The sequence below is a fragment of the Falco rusticolus genome, chromosome 4, assembly GCF_015220075.1.
Source record: "Falco rusticolus isolate bFalRus1 chromosome 4, bFalRus1.pri, whole genome shotgun sequence".
Lineage (NCBI taxonomy): Eukaryota > Metazoa > Chordata > Aves > Falconiformes > Falconidae > Falco > Falco rusticolus.
This window is the reverse complement of record NC_051190.1, coordinates 37,309,889-37,330,994: the sequence shown is the minus strand read 5'-3', so window position 1 is coordinate 37,330,994 and position 21,106 is coordinate 37,309,889. Positions and strand designations below refer to the sequence as shown.

Sequence of the window (21,106 nt, the reverse complement as noted above, 5' to 3'; positions counted from 1 at the left end):
CAAGCACGGACCTCTGAGGTGTCTTTGGGCCCATCCTGTTCAATCAAGGCGATGCGTTTAGCCATTGCAGGCTGCCGTGGGTGCACGCGTTGGGGTGCTCCTGGGGATGGGGCAGAAGAGAGCAGCAGCCTGTCCTTTCCTTTGCCCAGGGTGTCTGGTCGGTGGGTGACCCACAGGGTAGCTGCCTGTAGCTTGGGGAGCCGTGGAGCAGCAATGGATGGCAAGAGGCACACGTGGCTGGGAGAGGGTGGGGAGGCTGTCAGCCCAGGGAGTGTTCAGCACAGGGCCCAGAGCCGCTGCTTTCTGCTTGAACTGGGCAGCTATTGGTTTGACCAGTAATTTTTCACCTTCAGCCGTCTGTACATAATCACACAGGTAGTGTTTCTTCTTCCCCCTGCTTTGCATTTCAAGTGCAGTTCTCCGCTTTAGCAAAGGTTTGCCACACCAGAATTTGTAAGCACGGGGCTAGGATATAATTGGAAGAGAAAACTCATCTGCACTTGTGCCTCGGTGCATCTGTGAACCCAGGTCATCGAGATCAGTGGCCAGTGCTGGTGCCCCCTGTGTCTCCCTCCCCTGCACAGTGCTCTTTCCTCCGCCACTTTAGATATCACCTCCTGACAAGTCAGCTGAGGAACAGTGCATTCATTTGTCTCTAAGGTGGGAGGCTGTAACAAAGAGCTGAGTAATTTGGAGGCCTCAAATTAAGAATGATTCACAGTACACTGTGTATTTCAAAACCAATGTGTCTGAAATCTGTATGGGGAGGGGGAAGGGGGGACTTCAGCACTCTGTTTTTTAAGCTGAGAAACCTTACACAAAGGATGGTTGAAAGGGCTCAGGAGGAAGGGAGGAGGAAGGGGGTAGCAACCACAGTGAACCGAGCAGGGTTTCTGAATGAGCCATACACTTGCAATTTGTCTAAAATGTAGAAATTGCAGCTGGAGCCCCAGTCTGCCCATCCTGTGTTTTATCCAGGCCAGACCTGAAGGCACTCTGCTGCTGGCCAACAGGCTGAAGTCCCCCAGATGAAATCTGGGGGGCATGGGGAAATTAAATGGGGGCCATGAAATCTGAGGAAGGCATGCACACTTTGCAGGGACATCTCCAGGCCATGTTCACTAACGATCCAAAGAACTGTACAATTTCAAAAGCGAAGCAGGATACAAGGAATAATTTTAGCATTTGGAATGAATGTAAACTGAAGGAACATGCCAAAGCAGTAAGCAAGAGTAGGTGAAGGAAGTGACTGAAAGTGAACATAGATTCCTGGACCCTTAATAAGAAGTTTTACTTATTTTTACAGTGAAACACTGTAAAAAGAGTGAAACAACCATTGCATACAGGAAAGAAATGATCCAAATTATGTCTGCCTCAGATTTTATTCCCCACAACAAACATGGTGCTCCGTGTTGCTGTACTGTTAATGTGCATTCTCTGAGCAGCCTGCATCCCATGGTATCATTTTAGACTACACAAATCACCATTGTTCCCATCTTTATAGGTTGTGTGGTAATAAAAGTAACTCCCAAAAATAATTGAGCGTCACTTAGTGCTTTTCTTTGAGTCATAAAAAAAGAACAGTGTGAATATTTCCTCCTCTGCAAGCCTAATGTGGATGTTAACTTTGAAACCAAATTAAATGCTAAATGTTCTATTATCTTCATAATGCTGGTCACCCTTGGCAAGGCAGTTGACAGACGGTGGAAATGAAGACCCTAAGAAAGAAATTTGGAATTAATAAAGAAGAAAAGGATCAAGTGGAAGAAAAAGAAAAGAGGTGGGAAATGGGACAGAAACTGCAAGGAGAAATGCAGCTGTTTGTTGCAGCAAGCTCTGCCACTCTGGATTTGGAGATCTGAACGCAACTCTCTTCCGATTGCCGTACTACAAAGAATGAACTTTGGTGGAACCAGACCAGCGCAGTGGTGATAGAATCCAAAATGGCTTCAAGATTCAACCATCCAACACCTCATACCATCTTTCCTGCCTTGAAAGACTGTTGTGACAGATGGAGCCCAATGTCATGGACCAAATGAACTCAATGGATTTTCAGGGGGATGCCCGTAGACTAAGGGAGTGCTATCTGTGTGTGTATATTAAAAGACAGAAAAGGTGATGATGTATTGGAAAGTATAGCATGACGTAAACGGTATGGAATAAGGGGTGGATACCATCCTGGTTTCGGCTGGGATAGAGTTAATTTTCTTTGTAGTAGTTGGTGTAGTGTTGTGTTTTGGATTTGGTGTGAGAACAACGTTGCTGACACACTGATGTTTTTAGTTCCTGCTAGGAATCCAACTGCCTTGACTCCAGTCCTTTGGAGACTCAGAGCAGTGTGCAATCCCAGTGATGTATCCCAAAGCGGAGGGTGGAATCAGGATTGCCTTCTGGCTTCCTTGAAAGAGCAAGTGAGGCATGTGGTTTTACAGAATGGAAATGATAGGTTGGGTTGTCTGCTTTAAATGTCTCGGTCTGGAAAGGCTGCCTTAATTCTCTTAAACTTTATGAGAGTAGTTAACATCTAATATTCTTTAATGACAATATGTTGACACCGTCTCTGGTTGCACAACCTTAACTTTCCACTGAATGTTTTATGTGGAGTTTGTACGCTGGACAGCCAGTTATACGGCAAAAGTAAATCCCTTCGTGTTTTTGCAGGGTGCTGAAGTTTTGGCCTTTGTCTTTCTTATGGAGCAAACTCTCAACTTGTGAGCAGCTGGGATATCGCCTGCAGCACCTCCAGGTCATCAGCAGCAACAAGAAGGCTCAAAATGAGTCTCAGCTAATGAGGTATGGAGTACATATAAAGCCATGCATAGCTCTGCTCTAGCCCTGTCTCCTCTGGGGAACCCAAACCACAGATCTTCTGCCCGCACAGTACTGTGGGGTCCATCCTCACTGCACCATGTCATGTTGCCTTCCTCGTTCTACTCCCTGCTAGTTTGCAGATCTTTGCTGTGCACTTTGTTTTTATTAATTATGCCTTTTGCCAGATAGATGCCTTTTTCCCTAGCTTGGGAAAAGTGACCAGGATATTGCCCACAGAAAGCTTGTGCTGCACCCGTGTGTGTAGTGCTTTGCTATCGTTACTCCCACAAGCTCATTGCTTTCACACATGCTGCTGTTAACCAAATTCTACAATCAGTATTCAGTGCACTTTCCGTAAGAGCAGAAAAGTTTAATAATCCCCTCTTTCACCCACTTATTTGGGGACTCTTTCTTGCAGTAACGGCAGACGAAACTCCAGCAGCAGTAACGAGTCAGTGTAGCAGAAAAAGCAAACATGCAGCACAGTGAGTGGAACAGGGAGAGGCAGAGATCTGAGACAGATATTGAATGCCCTACGGCCATTACACAGCGAGTCTTGTTCTGTGTGGTTCTCTGATCCTGCAGTAATAGACTCCCAGTGAACACTTAAAATAGATTAGCAGATTTGAAGGCCAGAAGTAACTGTGATTGTTTAATCTGATTTCCCGAATAACTCACGTCATGGAATTTCATTCAGAAACTCTAGCAGTGAAGGGGCAGTTCATCAGCCCTTCTGGGTGTGTGTATGTACCCAGAAACACTTATTTTAAATTACGTTGACTAGTGGTTCAACTAAAGTATACCTCTTGGAAAGCCAACTGATCTCAGTGTGGATGCTCCAAGTGCTGGTGCCCTTAGTATTGGTAAATCCCCCCCAATTATATGTGTACTACAGACTTTGTCTAACATTCCTCTTTGTAGCTTCAGTCCCGCTGTTCACTCCCCTTACTAAAAAAGGTTTTGTGGTGTGGCAGGCGCTGAGTGGCTCCGTGTTTGGCCACAGAAGTAGCAGCACACCAGTGAAAGTCAAAAGATCTCTGTACTGTGCCTCTTCAGTAAATTGTCCTGGTTCCCTGGGACATTAAAGATGCTATGTAAATGAAGTCAACAATTGCCATTGAAACATTAAACAATGTCCTTCCTTTTTGTCTAACACTGTTTCTCTTTATCCTGCATGTAGGAAAGCCAACATCTTTGTCTCTCTGCTGATTGATGTGGCTCTGGGGATACTGCTGATGTCCTGGCTGTACAGAAAGAACCGAATTGGTCACCTTGCTGACACTCTCATCCCCGTGGCCGATGTAAGTCTGGCCAAAGCCATTTCTCTTTCACCTGCTGTGGGTACTGACCAGCTCTTGGTGCCGTGGGTTGTAAGGAGGCAATGCCTTATGCACAAGGTGTTCAGAGAGAGTCCTGTCTGAAGTCATGCAAATGAGGTCTCCTCAAGAACAGTGAAATCTTCAAATCGAGCCTGCTGAGGCTGCTCAAAAGGAACACGGCTCTGCTTTGCATGTGCAGTGAATAGTAATTAGACGTTTACCGGAGGGCTGCTCCAGTCCTAGAGTAACAATTATGGCTTGGACAGAGCTCTGCAGCTGCAGATTGAGTGGTTATGAAGCCAGAATACTTTTATTCTGGAGTCAACAGGAAATATTCTCAAGTTGTTGCTATATGGGGCATTTGGGGTGTGGGGGGAAAAGCTGTAACCTGGGTTGAATCTGATAAATTGCTGAAAGTCAAACTTGATAAGCAGTGCAGCTGTGTTTGTGAAAAGGAAGTTTGTGGGGAAATCCAAAGGCATTAGCTAGTCAGGATGTAAACACCTGAAATCCTCTCCAAGAGCTCTGCCGTACAGATGGTAAACTAGGAAAACTTGCTGCCTCCTGTGATTTTCTCAAACATAACTCCACTTGCCCACTAAGATCTCTTGACATCAACTTAAATTCATGAAGAACAAGTATGACTTATACTGTCCTGCTTTTCTGGTGGTTCATTTTAGGCGCAGTGCTCCAATATATCTGTTTAGTGGCAGTAAGGAACATGTAATGTACTTTACAGGCTGGAGACCAGACCGCTAATCTGAAGTTAGCTTGGTTTTAAGAGTTTCTGTGTCCTGGAAAGAAATGTGCAGCCGACGCTGAGCGCTGCCATGCAGCTGCACAGCCTAATCCTTTCTCTGCCCACTTTCCTTTCATTTCTAGGAGGGAAGGTGGATCTTTCCCTTGGTTTCTAGCAGCTGGAGAACATCCTGTCTTTGCTCTTTCTCCAGCTTCTTGGTTGGGAGGAATTTTATTCTGATTAGAGAATTCCAGCAGGAGTTTACTTCTCCTACTTATGCTGTCTTTCTTGGGAAGAGCTCACATTTCCCTTGATGGTCATCTGCTTGGTCCATATCTAATCTTTTAACTGTTAGAAGCTATAGGTCTCTGATCATTCTTGTATGCTGCACTTTCAGAAAGCATATGGAGTGCCCAGCACAGCAATAATCATGATCCACGGCTATTTTTGTTATTTTTCATAGTAAAACTTTTAAGGATTGGTGCAGACAGCAGTGGGGTAGAAAGGACCACAATTCTTGCAATACATTTGCTCTTGTATTTGAGCTATACACTAATTTTTTTTTTTCTAAGTCGTATTCTCTCTTACAGATATTTTAGCTGGAGAAGTTTAAGTTCTCTAGAGCTCTCCCTATGGGATTACTTAAGTGTCCAGCTCTTAGAAATCTGATTTCTTAACAAGTCTGCAAGGAAGTGGCTTTTGGCTGCGTTCCTGTTTGCACAGGTGGCTCCAGGAGGGGTTCCATCTGCCCAGTGTCTTTGGCAGATGGACGCTCTCCGTGCTCAAGGTGTATCCAATCCCAGCACCTGTCCTGGATAGGCTTGCTCCTGAGACTTGGTTGTTCATTCCTCTTTCAGTAAGTTAGCTCATCTGTCACTCAACTTAGGTCATAGTGTCAGTTATTTTCACCATGTCTCCTACATGTGCAGACTTCATTACCTTGCTATCTCCAAGAACTGTTTACTTACTTTCCTGGAAGTGCTAACTCCTCCGTATGTGGGTGGCCTGGCAGTCAGTCGGTGCCTTTCTTCTCTGCTTCTCCAAGCTTATCAGTTCAGGCCACATTGACATCTTACTTTCCAGCCTTACTTTCTTCTTTCAAGCATATTAGATTGTGGACATAAAATCATTTGGAGTTGTCCTTTTACTGCCTTCGGTGGTCATTGATTTATATGCATTATGTGCAGGCCTTAAAAAATGCAGATCTGAGTGATCCCAAAATATACCAATGACTTCAGCATGTGGCGTGCAAGCCAGCGCCACTTCTTTTCCAGTATGACAGCAAAAGCTCCCCTTAGCCATTCAGCAGTAGGTTTCCTCTTTGCTGCTGAGTGTCCATCTGGTATGCATTATTCCCATCACTTGGGCTTTCTCAAGTGCATTTGTGTTGCCAAGTTCAGTAACACAAACTTTCCCATGTGCAGAATGAGTTACTTTTCCTTTCCCGATGCTCCTTGCTGTTCTGCTTTTTATATATGTGCCCCAGATCTGATGATGGCATTGACCTTACTTCTCTGTGTCTGTTAGTAAATAGAACATGATATGTATTACAATAAGTTTATTATATATTGTAGGGTTATATACATAACCTTATTTTAACCTTATTGATTTGATTTATTTTAGTATCGACAGACTAGCCTTATATAATGTATAACTTTATTGGTTTGATTGATTTTAGTAATGACAAAATGGTAGCTGTGTGGGGACTGGATACAGTGCTCATCTTTTTTCCTAGCAAATATCTCTCTGGAAATAAGCAGATGCAGGTAGCTTGTTTGGGCTCTCAGCAACTGCCAGGGTCACTAGCTCAGGCTGCTGACGTGAGGATCGAGCCATGTTCCCTAGCCATCATTCGTCATCCCCTGATATAATGGTTCTCAAATCAGCACTTAGCTAGCAATTGTTGATGATGCACAAGACACCATTGACTGCAGCTCCCACTTTCACAGCTTTATGAGCTGCACTGTGCTGACTGTAATAACAAGTTGCTTTTGTCAGTAAATGAGGCAGATGTGATTCAGAGACACCTAGGGAGTAACTGGCGAGTAGCTATGTGCAGTATGAAGGACTGATTTCTGGAGCAGGCTTTCGAATCCAAGAAATGGAAAATATGAATAATCTCTCCGTAGGTGCCCTCACAGCTCCTATCCTCCTCTTTCCTTTCAATCCCACTAGGCTTCCCAATGGTTGTCCTTTAGTTTGCCTTCCACAAGACAGCCTTCTTTCAGAAATACCTGATTCAAGGTGCTACGTTTGTCTGTTTTAAAAAGAACTGCTTGTAAACCATCTTTTTTTTTTTGTCTTTCACCTCTTTCATCCTTGCTGATGTCTCTTTTTCTTAAGCTGTAATCTCTCTGAAACAGTTAAATATTTATCATAGATCGTGCCTCCAAAAATGTTACTGGGACTTGGAGATAATTGGACGTAAATTCCTATTCAGTCACATTCTGCTAATCCATAAGCACAACAAGCAGAGAGGTCACTTCCTGGAAAATATTCTTAGATGACATTTTGTAAAATAGTATAACTTATAGCCCCAAACGCCTGCACCAGACACAGGGCAGATGTGTCTGGCAGGGAGTGCTTTGACTCTGCTTGCTGACTTGCACTAGATGCTCCGCTCAGGACGTTTGCAGTGAGCTTCCCGGTGCCCACCTGCAGTGTGCTGTGTGTCCTCCTCCATCAATGCCACATCACCATTAGACCCTCTGCATATGGAGACTAGAAAGAAACCAGTAAGGAAAATATTTCCACAGCGATCTCATCTAAACCATGCTAGCTTTAGTCTCCAGTTTGGCCGTGTCCTCACAACCCTTTATGAAACACTTTAATTTCACTTTTATCTTATTTATTAATACTGGCCACATTCGGTATTCATGACTGCAACAGGAGAATTGGACTCCCAGTCACCTTGCTATTGAACAGTCCTAAAATATCTGGCTGGAAAACAACCTGCAAGGTTATGCCTTAGAACTATATTTTGAAATGCCTTGCCCAGCTAAATAACAGCAAGCTAGGGCACCTTCCCAGAGCTGCGTGTCCCTGTCAGAATTCAGTAGCAGCTCTGGGACTGGCAGCCTCCAGAAGTATTCAGTGCTGAAAAACAGCCTTGCTGAAGGACTGCTTTCAAGCATTTAAATATTTCATTAAAATCCCCAAATGCTTTTTCTAAGGTACCAGTCCAACACTTTAAATATTAAAACCGGTCTATTTATAAAGGAGCTAACACTTCTCAGCCACAGAGGTAAGATCCATGGCTTCAAATCGGTTCTGACTTGCAGTGAGACAGAGGGAAAATGAAGGAAATGAAAGAGCAATCCTTTTGGATAAGTTGAAGATGGAGCCATTAATTTTGCCACTACACTAAAAGTAAATGTTTACAAACTCATCTTGCAAGGATCCTCTTGGTTAATAAATAAAATGGATTCGTTCCTTGGAAATAATTTCCCCTTAGGGAGATTATCCATATGAGTGAGGGGGAAAGTAGGCTACAGTGCATCAGCTCTTCATTCTTCTACGTGGGCAGAATTTGCAGTGCAGTTTGCTTGCATGGACCTGGCCAAGAGGGATTTTCAGAGGCAGAAGGCTTTTACTCACAATCTCTGTTCGTGTAGGACAGTGTGAGAGGTCACTTCTTCCATGTATGTTCCCCACCTCTTTGTTGGAGGTTACCATTCTCAGCTGCCTCAGTTCAGTCTGGTAAATGGACTTCACTGCTGGTTTCAGCTTGGGTGAGTAGGTCAGGTGCAAACTACTGAGGAGCAAAGCCACCCCATCTTTTGCCCTTGTCGGCTGCAAGGGGGACCTCTGGCAGAGTAGTGGGGTAGAGACAGAAAGTCAGTAAATAATGTCAGCCTGGGATTAAATCACCAGAAATTGTGAGTCAAAGCCCTTAATGATTTGGGGATGAGCTCCATTAGTCTTTTCTCTCAATAATTCAGATGGCTTCTTTTTGACTTTTTGACTCCACAAAGCCTGCAGAGAGACACAATGGTGGTAGGCAAGGTCAGTGCTACACAGCACGGTTACCTTGCCAAGTACACCACAGCATATCAAGAAAGTTTGTTCATGTATGAACTACATTTTTATAATTGTGTTATTTATATAATGGTGTTTTCCACTCTGCTGTAAACACATACAGGTTATTTGTTTGTAAAAATTCACTTTTTGTGCCCATGAGTGCACTGCCATCTTCCCCCTTTCAAAATCCTGGCAGCCTTCCCCATAGTTAGATTACTTGCTCAGTTTTGGCTTTTCAGTCAACTGTCTAAAGAAGTTGATTTGTGCACCAGCATTCGCCATTTATTTCAAGGGCTCTCATTGCACCAAGAGGTCATACGGTGCAAGTCTGCCAGGGCTGGCCACGATCAAACACTAGGGTTCTGTTCCCAGCACTGAGACCACTTAAGCAGTTCAGCTTCCTCAGCTTTGGATTCACTAAAGAGTCAATAAAATTTAGCTAGGTGTCTGTAAAGTAGTTGTTTGGACTTTTTTTTTTTTCCCCATTAGATTGAAGGGTGAGTTAAGAATACTTTGGGGGGACAGCACGTACAGTGCACAGGACCCATTCTGTGCAGTCGCAGTCTTTTAACTCAGGTGTCTTGCTTCCGTGTGTTTGTAGAATGTAGCTGAAGAGCTCCAGGACCTGCTCCAGTGGCTAATGGGAGCGCCAGCTGGACTGAAAATGAACCGAGCTTTGGATCAGGTTTTGGGCCGCTTCTTCCTTTACCACATCCATCTTTGGATTAGTAAGTGCAATTGTTTAATTTCTCAGCCTCCCTTTTCATTTCTTCCCTCCTGAGTGTTTAATGTTTGCCTAGAGGTGAATAATGAATCAAAATGCATTACTACAAGTACAAACTTGTCTGTGAGTCTTCCTGCTGTGGGAACTCAAGCCAAAGTTGGATTCCCACATGAGGAAGTCATGCATATTAAATAAAGTATTGATGCTTTGCAAGAAGTGCAAATCACAGCGGAGCTTACTTGCTTGATGCCATTAGTGGTGGGTGTCCAAGGGAAGGCTTTAGGTCTTACATAGGGTTTCGTAGTCTTTCCATGTAAGAGGCAGCTGACAGGATAGCGATGAGAAGCATGCTCTCAGGATGCAAATCCCAACCCTGTCCTATTGCTGACTTCAGTTCAGTGCAATTTTTTACTTCAAGTCCCTCCTTGAAATAACACACCCCTGCTATCCTTGATAAGTGTCTTGATGAAGGAGTACAGTCATGATGGACATCCTTAGTTATTATACTGATTTACTTTGCTCACCAATTAAGTTTGGTCTTGTTTCTGTGACTTTGCTCCGCTGTAGTGATGAAAGAGGCTGTTTGCCTCGACACTTTTTATTTTACAAAAGCCATGAGGGGTGGCTTTTGTGGGAACAGCAAGAAAAGAAAAAGAAAAAAGTTGCAGTAAAGGTTGAGGTGTGCAGCTAAAAGTGTAATTAGGAACTTGGGCACAAATCTAGAAAAGCAAATCACATGCGAAGCGAGATGACTGCTCTGTTCAAACTAAGCATGTCCCCCGCTTCCTCCCAGAGCTGCTACACCTGCACAGAAACCTGGGGTGAAAGAGAATTTTTGCCCTCCTAAACAGAAGATGGCATCTAAAGGAATTTTCCAGTTTTACTTCCATGTTTTGGGGGCTATGATTTCTGGAGCAATGTTCTAGGGTGGGGCGAATCGGTCTTTTGAAAGTGTTAAGGGGAAGGTGCCTCGGTCAAATACTGACACTCTGCAACGTCCACTAGGCTACATTCACCTGATGTCCCCTTTCATTGAGATGATCCTTTGGTATGTCGGTCTGTCAGCTTGTCTGGGCCTGACCATGGCTCTCTGCATCCTCTCTGACATCATTGCACTTCTGACCTTCCACATCTACTGCTTCTATGTCTACGGAGCCAGGTGGGTTTAGCTTTCTAGGCTGTGTCTTGGGTATGTTTGGGGGGAAGGGCCACTGAACACTCAGGCCATGTCTTTAATTCGTGGAGCATTCCATCCTGGTGTAGTTCTCTTGAATTCACAGTTTAGCCAGCAATTAATTTATTGCATTCTTTCATGGATGTAGAAATGATGGCCACAGCAGTACAAGCAACCTATCTTTCAGTTCTCCTGCATTAAAATATTTATTTATTGTGGTAGTGACCTGGAAAAATAAAACTACATGACAGGCAGGGGATGAGAAAGCAGTTCACCCCATCCCTTTGTTTCAACCTTATAGTACTCTTTTCAGTTGCCCTCTGTCCTGTAGTTTTGAGGGGAAGTGGAGGAAAGGGGAGCCCTTGTACTTCTGGAGAAGCCCCAAAGCCCCTGCCTCTGCCCTGCTTCAGAGGTTCTTGTCTGCATCGTGGAGTGCAGGTGCAGGTTTGGGGTTACCGCATGGCTCTGACACCATCCTGGTGCCATTGTCTGGACCTAGTGGAGAGCCCCATTGCCTGAGAGCTGGGCAGAGGCTCTGAGGGAGTGTGTGGGCGTGCAGGGGGCTTTGGCACATGTCCGGGGCATGTCAGAGTTGCTGTGCAAATGATGCCCACCAATGTGTTCTGTTCCTGCCCTCCACTAACACATGCTGCAGCAAGGAGTCACACAGGCCACTGGAGAATATCTGCTCTTGCAAGGAGATGAGAGACAACCTAACAAATGAAGGAACTTTTGGCTTATAAAGTACAGAATGGTCATCGTTCCTCCCCAGGCTGTGAGCAGAGGGCTTTACATTGCAAACAACAGAACAGTAGAACTTTAGTTATGGGTAGTTTAGGGAACGGTTAGAAATATTGAGATAAATCTATGAATTCGGTCTGTTGTGAGCATAGGCCTTGTACCCAAAATCAGTAATGGGGAGTCTTTTCCCAACACCTAATTACTGGAATTTCTGTTCTGGTCTGTGGGGAATGGCCTTGCTCCTTCTAATTGTGCAGAGACTGGAAATAGGAAAAACATTTTCTCAGCTGATTGCTTTTCCCTTGTGAGCTGCAGGGAGTCAGTCTACCTGTCTCAGCTGGTGGTTAGAAGTACAGAGCAGCTATAGTGTTATCTTGCCACTGGCACCAAAGTGCCCCTGCTGTGCCAGAATCCCCCTGTGGAGAGTCAGGAAGGGATAGCTGTCACCCACATCAACATAGCCACCACAACACCTTGCGTTCCTGCAGCTGGGGGAAGAATTTGCTGGTTCAGGTGCTGTTGAAGCCTGAGATCCCCTTCTGAAACAAACCACACAGTGAAACGAGAGCGGGCATGTGTGTGCAGGCAGCCGGGGAAGGTGGGGCAGGTGCTACATCAGGAACACCATCGCTTGGTGTCATGTCAGGGTGTGTGTGGGAGTGTGTGGTCTTAGTCAGAACCATGGGGCAAGTGTGTACCAGCAACCTGGACGAGTTGTCCAGGGCACCCTCCTACCTAGGAGTTAGTGCACTGAGCTGTGCCTGCCAGTCTGGGGACACCCTGCCAGTTTTTTGAAGCAGTTGCTCTTCCTCAAACCACATTATTCTTTTGGATAAGACTCCTCGCCTCTGTTTTCACAACACTGCCTTGAAATCTGAGCAGTCTCCACACCCTAACTAGGCTGGTTAACCCGTCTGGCTTTTGTAGATCAGGCTTTCTCAGGCTCTGTTCTGCGCCACAAATTGCTTGTGTCCCCTTTCTTTACATCCCTGTATGCTGGACACTGCTGCCCAGGGCTCATTGTGCCTCCATCCCAGGGGCTCTACTTCCTCATCCTTATTCTACAGCTGTGTCTGTTCCCCACCCCTTATCACCCCAAGCTTCTTTCACCATTGCCATTTTTCTGGGAGGGAAGTAGCTCCAAGTGTCATTGCATCAAGTTATGAAAGTCCAAGGAAAGGATGCAGTAGGGGCGACCAGCCATTTCGTTGATCTCTTCCCCCACTCTTCAGGATGTTGGAAGCTGTGGCCTACTAACGAAGGTGCAGGGGCTCCAGTCCCCCCCCCTTGTTTCTCTGTGCTGAGGAGGCAAAGCTGAATTGCATTGCCTCAGGTGTGAGGGGTAAGACCTTGGCCGCTGCTGCGTGGAAGGGCTGTGTGGTCAGGGGAACAGGGCAGGTCTGAACTGAAGAGGCAGAGCCGAGCTCGGGGCAATAAGCTTGCTGCTGCTTTTGCTGTAGGGAAGGTGGTGGCGTGGAGCTGGCAATTGGTGCTGCTCATAGGGGACACCCTATCAAGAGCCTTGCCGCAGCCCTGGCCCACGGCATGGCCACTGCCCACCAGTGGCCCAGAGCTGTCTGCGGTAGCCTCCTTTGCCCGTGCCAGGGGCCAGCCCAAATACAAGACTGAGCAATTGGTATTTTTTCTGCATCATTCTCAAGTTGATTTCTTTTGTCACTCTGAGCGAGTGGGTGCAGGGGTGTAATGCTGACAGCTGTTTTGTGTTAAAGCTTGGGAGCTCGCAGCTCTGACGCACAGCATCTTCTCTTCACTCAGGCTCTACTGCCTGAAGATTTATGGCCTGTCATCTCTCTGGCGCTTGTTCCGTGGGAAGAAGTGGAACGTCCTCCGGCAGCGGGTGGATTCCTGCTCCTATGACTTGGACCAGGTAGTACTGTATGCCAGGGGCTTGCCACAGGACGCTGCCCATGGGCACTACAATCCTACTCTGCTTTAGCCAAGACTAAGAGAGAAGCCACGGGAGGCTTTGCAGTACCCAGAACAAACGCATGCTCCAGCACTCTGTGTCTGTGGCTCTTAGAACCGAATGCTTGGACTCTGCTGCTCTGCGGCACCCCTTCACTTCTCTGCATGCTCTGCTGAGCACCTGCAAGGCGCCCTGGTGAACTGCAGTGGGTGCTGCAGGTTCTCGCAGCTCCTGGAGCATGGGAGTGGGTATGGGGGGAGGAAGGCAGTTTAAAGAGTGGTGCCCAGCAGTGTTGCCACAGTAACAGACGTGCCAGCGTTTCTATTAAAAGGCCCTGTTTCATTCAGGTTCTGCTGGAGCCTGGCCCACACATTCTCACTCAAGCAGCAGAGGCAGGTTTTTTGTCAGATGCTGTAAGCTCTTTTTAATTTCTGAAATGCCAAGCGAAAAGTTCGGCAGAGCCTGAACTGCTCCATGCTGGTGGTAGCAAACATGACTAAAATAATATGACAATATTTGGTAACTTCCAGGGCCAGTGCCTCTCTCTCTCCATTACAGCAGATAACCTTGAGCTTCTTACACCACAGTGGAGGAGCTATTTTTCTGTTTCTTTAGTGATTAAAAGCCTCTGTGCCAGGAAGAGGGTTTGCATCAGGGCTTGGTCCCTGTGTACATTGAGGAGAATTGGTTTGGCACTTCAGGCTTCATCCTGCTGCTCTGGAGGCCAGTGGGAATTTGGTTGTTGGCCTGGGAGGGAATAGACATTCAAAGCAGACCTTAAAAGACTTTTGGAGATGTTAAGCAACTGCAGTGGAGTGACAGAGGAGGGAAGAAACAACTGCTGTGAAGAGAATGGATTGGGTTATGATCTATTTCAGGTTACATACATAAAACTGGGATGTTGATCCACCTCTGTGACATGGCTGTCTGCATTATTTTCTTTCATAATATACCGTGGCCATGATCTCTTTTTTGCAGAAATGGCAGTGCCCTGTGTTCCTGTGGCCTCTCTGTTTTGGAAGCAGTGACTGAAAATTGTAGAGTCAGGTCCCTGTTTGTCATAAATCTGCATTTCTCCCAGTTGGAATTAGTCAGGCCAGCTGGGCCGGCCCAGAATAAAAATAACTTTTTCTGTGGGCAGTGGAGCTAATGACACCTGCTTTCCTATGGATTTTTCTCCTTCATCCTCTGAATATTGCTCCCCCCACACCAGTGACTCCAGCTTCTTTCTCTCTCCTGGTTTCCCACTGAGCAAGAGGCAGAAGTCCTGTGGCTGGACCGACCAGCCAGCTGCTACCGCTGGGAATGTTTATTAAACAAATTTTGTCAGCTTTTCACCAGGTGCCTGTTTGCTAAAAGAAGAAGCAACAGGAATACTTCTCTACAAAATTCCCTACCAAATTTCTGCTGCTTTGTACCCTTCCACATTTTTATGGTAAAAACTGACCAATAGCTCTAAAACTTATGGTAATAGGGAGTGGACAAGTGGCATGATCATGTAAGTCTTGTTTCCTAAGGAAGCTGGCCTAAAATAGGAAATCTTGAATATTGTCTAGAAAGGAAAAAATGCTGTCAGGATCCAGCTTATTTATCTTTCCAAACATACTCCTATAATAGGGAGCCTTCTAAAAAGGCCCAGTGAGAGAAGTAGTACTGAAAATATTCAAGGCAACAGCATCATTCACATAGGGAATAAAAAAAACCCCACCACATTAAGGAGTCTTGCAAACTTCCATTGTCTCACAGTATCCTATTATTTTATTTTGTTTTGTTTTACCATTGCTCTGCTAACGATTGTTTTTTGTTTCTTTTTTCCCCTAGTTATTTATTGGCACTTTGCTGTTTACAATCCTGCTGTTCCTCCTGCCTACAACTGCGCTGTATTATTTGGTGTTTACCCTGGTAAGGTTTAACCCTTGAAGCTAGTCGTATACTGTCTTCTGAGATAATAAAAAAAGGTTTCCAAGGCATTTACTGTCATCCACAATATAATATTTGTCTGGGTGTCCCAGGAAGGGTTCTCACACAGCCCATGTAGGCCAAGCAAGCGGAATTCAGGATATGTGTTTGTGTTTCTCCAAAGGGAATTTCCAGAAAATCTTGGTCAGCGGGACAAGCTGTTCCCCTCTCTTTCACTCAGAACTCTTTTTTTTTTTTTATCATTCCATCCCATGTCTGGGGTGATGGCCCTTCTGGTTAGATCCAGAACTTTTTTTTTTTCTCCAGGAAATTAACTTACTGTGTTAAATGCTTTCAGCCGGACTTTGTCAGAGGGTTTGACTTTTTTTATTTTTCTTTTCTTCCCCCAATATGACCAGTCCTCTTTGGGGCCTGCCTGGAACAAAATTTTCCACAGAGAGTGGCCATCGCATGGTTTCAGCATCTCTTTTTTTGAGCCCTCTCTTCTCAGATGAGCTTGGCAGCAAAAATAAATGCAGTCTGACAAAAGGAGGTGCTTTGATCAGGGGACAGAAAACACTGAGCAGGAAGCTCATTTCTGACTGCTTTGCTCTTGCTTAGGTGCTCTGCATGGGATTTCTTCAGGCAGAAATAAGAGACTTCAGCTCACTGTTGGAGAGAGAAAAATTTACATTCACTGATACGCCGTGATAGAGTTTAGTGGAAGTGGAAGCCTGACTTCTCCTTTTTAGACTGCGACCACTGAAAACAAAATAGCTCTCACATCTTTGTGGGTCACAGCCTCTGCAACCGTAGGAGGTTTATTTCAGTTACACCCTTAAGCTAAGATTGTCAGGGAATGTCACGCAGGGTCTGGATGCTCAGCACTTCTAGACATCAAAAGCACTTTGGGAGGCTTTAGCTTAGCACACGACAATGTCAGATTGGAGGTCAGCACCTGAATTTGCAAATGTTGCATTTCCTGTTCAAGATTTTCTTATTAAACCGTTTCTTTGTAGCTCCGTTTGCTGGTGGTGATTGTGCAAGGCCTGATACACTTGCTAGTTGACCTGATTGACTCTCTGCCTCTTTATTCAATCATCCTTCGGCTCTGCAGATCCTACAGGCTCGCAGGTAAGAACTTCAGCGCTGCACATGCAGAAGTTCAAGGATTTTGCATTATGCACTTAATATTGATGCAATGGGTAACGTCTGAATGGAAAGATGATGGGGGCAGGGGCAGGCAGGAAAGAACCCAAGGCTCAAGTCATGCAGTTGTCCGTACTGTTAACCAGTTCCTGCAAGGAGCAGGATGAGGATGTCAATGGAAAGAAATGTGATGCTGAAACAGAATCAGGAGTGCAAAAAAATGGCAACTAAAAGTGCCATCCAAACAAGCACTGTATAATGAGTTCATCTTTTGATTCCAGCTCTAGAGTACCAAGTCAGGTAAAACTTCTGAGAGTTAAACAAGCTCTTAACCTTGGGGGTTTGGGCTCTGAAACAAGCCAAATGACAAAAATTACAAAACTAGTTAGAAAATCTGCTGTTTCAAAGGGCTGGATCCACAGTGGCTGTGAATCAATGGAACTGCTTCAGTCCTGTGCTGACTTGACTAAGCAAACTCTTGACCTGAGGTGTTTGGATTCATTTCTGAGCTCTGGGCAGATTTCAGATAATTGTTCTCTTTTTGCAACTAATCTGTCACCGTTTTGAAACAAGTCATTGTTTTTCCAGTTTTGGTAACCATCAACCATGGTTGGCACCAGAGTAAAGGGTCATTTTGGAATGGGTCTAACTGTCAACACCTATGGTTAATCTAGTTAAAATCAAGCATGTCTAAGTTATTATCTCCCATCCATTTAAAGGGAATGCAGCAGGAATTTAAAATTTAATAAAGAGTTTGATCGTCACTAAACCCAGGCTAGTCATCAAATGCAAAGGAAGCTTGAGGCAACCCATAACACCTTTGTCTGGTGGAGCGGTGCCAGGCTCAATTTTGGGGAGGTATAGCTAAGCCACGTTACCAACTCTTGCTTTTCCGTGTGTGCCTTCAGCAGGTTCCTATGAATTTCCTGGCAGAAACTTCTTAAACTCTCAGGGCTGTCTTTGGAGAGCAGGAGATGCTGCTGAAGAAAACTGACTGAGGAAACAGCAGGTCATAGGGCAGAAGAAAATCTTGTTGCTGCTGAGAGATGTAAAGCCATATATTCCCATCACTCTTAGATTACTTCTTCTCAGTTTTGTTCAGCCAGCTACCTACTGCAGGGTAAATAAGCCTTCACCCAGGCAGAGGACTGTTTTCTCAATTGAGTTTGTTACCTGACTTTGTTTGTTTGTTTGCTTCTCTTAAACATTTTAAGAAAGAGAACGCTGCAATGCCATGCTGCTTGCTAGATGAAGAGGCATCTCGGAGAATTTCTGCAGCCCGTGTTCCCGTCCCAATGCAAAAAAATGTCATTGCAGTGGTAACAGATGGAGCAGTTGAATCAAATTCAAAGGACTTTGGAGAGTACACATCACTTGATGTCCTCACTGCTTAGGTTTTGCCTCCCTTTTCAGACTCAGAACTTGGATAAGACATCCTCTGGCATATGTTACGGCAGCTGATCTTACAGGCACCATCAAGATAGTTCTACCAACATGAATGGATAGCTTTTCCTGTCAGCAAGGGGTTAGTGTAGTGTTTAAGTTCAATTCAGTTCAGTTGTGGCATCTGGCCTCCAAGTTCTTTGACGCAGTTTCTGAATTGACACAACATTACACTGATGAAGCCTGGGCCAGGATAGGTGAATGATCCACCCACACACCCAAAACAAAGTCTGTATTTTCTTTTCACACATCTGGAGTGAAATACTTCAGACTTTAAAAAGCCTTTCGCACGTATATCAAAGTTGATGTCCTGTGTGCAGAACTTCTGTCCACCCAGTGCTGGGTCGAGGGATGCCACCTTGGCTGGGATGGGTACACTGTGATGTTGATTTGTAGTGTGAAGTAAGGTATAGCAGCGAGGTTCAGGGGTCTCAGACTCTGCCCACACACAAGTTACCAGCATGCTGTTTGATCATGAACAGGTCAGTTCATTTTCTCTGTACTTCTTTCCCCTTTGCTTGATACTCACAGCACAAACTTTGGGGCAAGTTTTGTCATGGTTCTGTAAGACCTGTCATGGTGGTGTCTCCATGAGTACTGGAATACAGACAAGCAGTGAGCTTGCTTTAGTGTGCTGTCATGTGAAAGAAAGCAAATGGGTTCATGTCCTGACCTCTCTTGTGCCATCGATGGTGCCTGTGTACAGAAAAAGCAGAACCCTACTAGCCAACTCCAGAGCTGAATCACGGATTTTTTTGGGGCTCTTTTCTGCTAGAGTGATCTGCAGTAGACCAAGCCTTCCAGCTTTTTCTGTGAAGTGAATTGCTCAGACTCCTGAGCACTGTAGTAATCTATAGATCATTCTAAAATAAATTTGTAGTCCTTTTGTGCGTAAGTTTTCTTAGAAGTTTAAGACTCTTGAACAGTTAAATAATCTAATTAAAAGATTGTTGGCTTGCAGCTATAGAAGAGAAGTGTGCGGCCACGACCTACAGAAGCAGCATTTTCTGATCTAATGGACTGTTCCTAGGATAAGACTCAAGAGTGCTTGACCATGTATCTGAAACTTCAGTGCCTGCTTGTTCCTGTTTCTCTCTGACAAATTGCCTGCCTGAAAAGTAGTTCCTGGAATGACTTAGACTGCTTCTTCTTAGCCAAAACTCAATGAATCATGTTAAACACTTTTTGTCATCCAGCACATTTGCTTATTGAGGCCCAGAAGACTCAAACATCTTTTTGAAGCCATTGGGGAAGCCCATGTTTAATCAACAAAATGTAGATTAATCCCTCCTTGTCCTGTACAGAAAAGGCTTTATGATTTGGGGAGAGAGTTTAAACCAGAGGTCTCTGCTAGACAAGAGTGTGCTCTCCCAGGAGTAAACTGTATAATTCTAATTAATTCAAAGCTTGAACAAAAAGACCAAATGTTTTGGCTTTTAAATGTGCTCGGGTCACATAAATACTGTAGTGATGGGCTTAAGCAGGTGAAGAGTTTTATTTCTATTTGTACTTCTGAGCCACTCTTTGATCTGTGGCAGATTACTTCATTACTCTTGCCTCATCTTCTTACCTGTAGAAAGGAATAATGGGGGCACACTTGGCTGGTTTTATTTCTGTGATTTGAGGTGATTCGAGGTCTTTCAAAGTAAAATGCCTCTCTAGTCCTAGTTGTTACCTTTGTTGGAAACATTGCATTAGGTCTTTATGTGCACTATGTCACCGTTGGAATCCAGCATCTTTCTTTACAGTGTTGGGAATGTAGCAAATCCAAGAGGAAATATAAAAGTGGCAGGTTTGATGGGGTTTGTAGTATGTTGAAAACATATGAATGCTGGGATTAATAGGCAGCGATTGCTTTAAAATACTTTAATGCCTCTAGGCCAGCCACTTTCCTCCCTTATTCTGAAAGGGGGAGAGGTTTGCACGTGTGCTGTATCCACATGAGCACAAATTAAAGGTGAGTTCTGCCTGCTGTTAACATGGAGTTCCCATTCTGATGGAAGTTTGGGAAAAGAGAAAGATTCTTCCAATCCTTTTGTCATTATTGGGTCAGTCTGTCTGATTTCTAGGCTTAGTGCTTGCTTTAGGACTGTGTTTTCAAGCTGGAAGTCAGAGGGCTGGCTGCTTTTAGTGGAGCTAAGAGAAACACATTGTCATCGTGCTTAAAACCACTATAGAGAGAATCTGTGCTTCCTGTTGAAAATGTGTAAGGGTTCATAAATCACAAAAGGTTGAAGACTCCGTTTCTAGGAAATCGGTGCTCAGCCAACAGAGCTGAGCAGCACGTGGCACGGTCTTTTCTCCAAGCGTGGATCTGATTTCCTTGTTTTGTTTCTTTTCAGCTGGTGTGAAGTTCAGAGTCCTTGAGCAGCAGGATGGAAAACCTCTTCGACTCCTCATGCAGGTAGGCACGTGTGCCCTGCATGATGTTTTCAGCTGCAGGCTTCCCTTCGGACTGACCCCAGGGTCCTTCTGTTTTCTGTAGCAATTCTCAAACTGGTCCCACCAAAAGGCCCCACTTAAATTTCAGCTGTAAAAGGCTGAAACAAGGGAAATACCTTTCACGTTGCAATGAGTGGCTGCTGCTTCTGTTCTTTCTAATATCCTGCTTGAGTCCTCAGTTTAGAGAAAATACAGTGTCCTGTATGGTGTGAACTGAAATGGGAAAGACAGGTGAAACATGGAGCTCTGTTACTTGTGGAATTAAGGCTTCGTGTCATTATCACCTCACTTCCTGGCTCTGTGCAACCTCACCTTAATAACTGGGGGACACTGAGAGAAGCAAAAGAAGGCAGTTAAACCATCCAGAATGAAGGACTAGTAAAAGGTCTTCCCTGTCAGATGTGTTGAAAAGCCTTAGCTGCTCCGTGATGCCGGCAAGGTGATTGTGTGGGTGAGACAAGAAGGAAGGGCCTCCTGTTATTCTCCTGAGTTGCTCTGGCAAGGTGTATAGGAAAAGCTTACCTGTGCTTTTGTAACCTTGCATTTCTATGCTCTGTTGTCAGAGATACTAAAGGAACATTTTTTTCTGGAAAGAAATGATGTAATGGTAGCAGTGAAGTTCTCTGTTATGCGTTCAGGAATGATTGTGAAATTTCCATTTCCATGACTTTGTGCAAGTACTGCCATATCACAGGGTCGCTTTTCTTGCTCTTTGCAT

The 21,106-nt window shown here is 44.8% G+C and overlaps 1 protein-coding gene across 9 annotated transcripts in view; it reads left to right on the top strand.

Annotated features, from left to right (window-relative positions):
* PIGQ (phosphatidylinositol glycan anchor biosynthesis class Q) overlaps positions 1-21,106 on the top strand; it is a 38,803-nt gene that overhangs the window by 8,848 nt on the left and 8,849 nt on the right. For 8 of the 9 annotated variants that reach the window (XR_005103568.1, XM_037382765.1, XM_037382767.1 and 5 more), the window contains exons 3-10: positions 2,662-2,793; positions 3,992-4,112; positions 9,491-9,617; positions 10,619-10,772; positions 13,305-13,416; positions 15,277-15,357; positions 16,374-16,488; positions 20,289-20,350. Coding sequence is in view for 8 of the 9 variants with exons in the window: in XM_037382765.1 (XP_037238662.1) it covers positions 2,662-2,793; positions 3,992-4,112; positions 9,491-9,617; positions 10,619-10,772; positions 13,305-13,416; positions 15,277-15,357; positions 16,374-16,488; positions 20,289-20,350 (904 nt within the window). In the remaining variant the exon portion in view is untranslated. Of the gene's footprint in view, positions 1-2,661; positions 2,794-3,991; positions 4,113-9,490; positions 9,618-10,618; positions 10,773-13,304; positions 13,417-15,276; positions 15,358-16,373; positions 16,489-17,411; positions 18,838-20,288; positions 20,351-21,106 lie in introns of those variants that run through there. The other variant, XM_037382772.1, reaches the window with a different exon arrangement.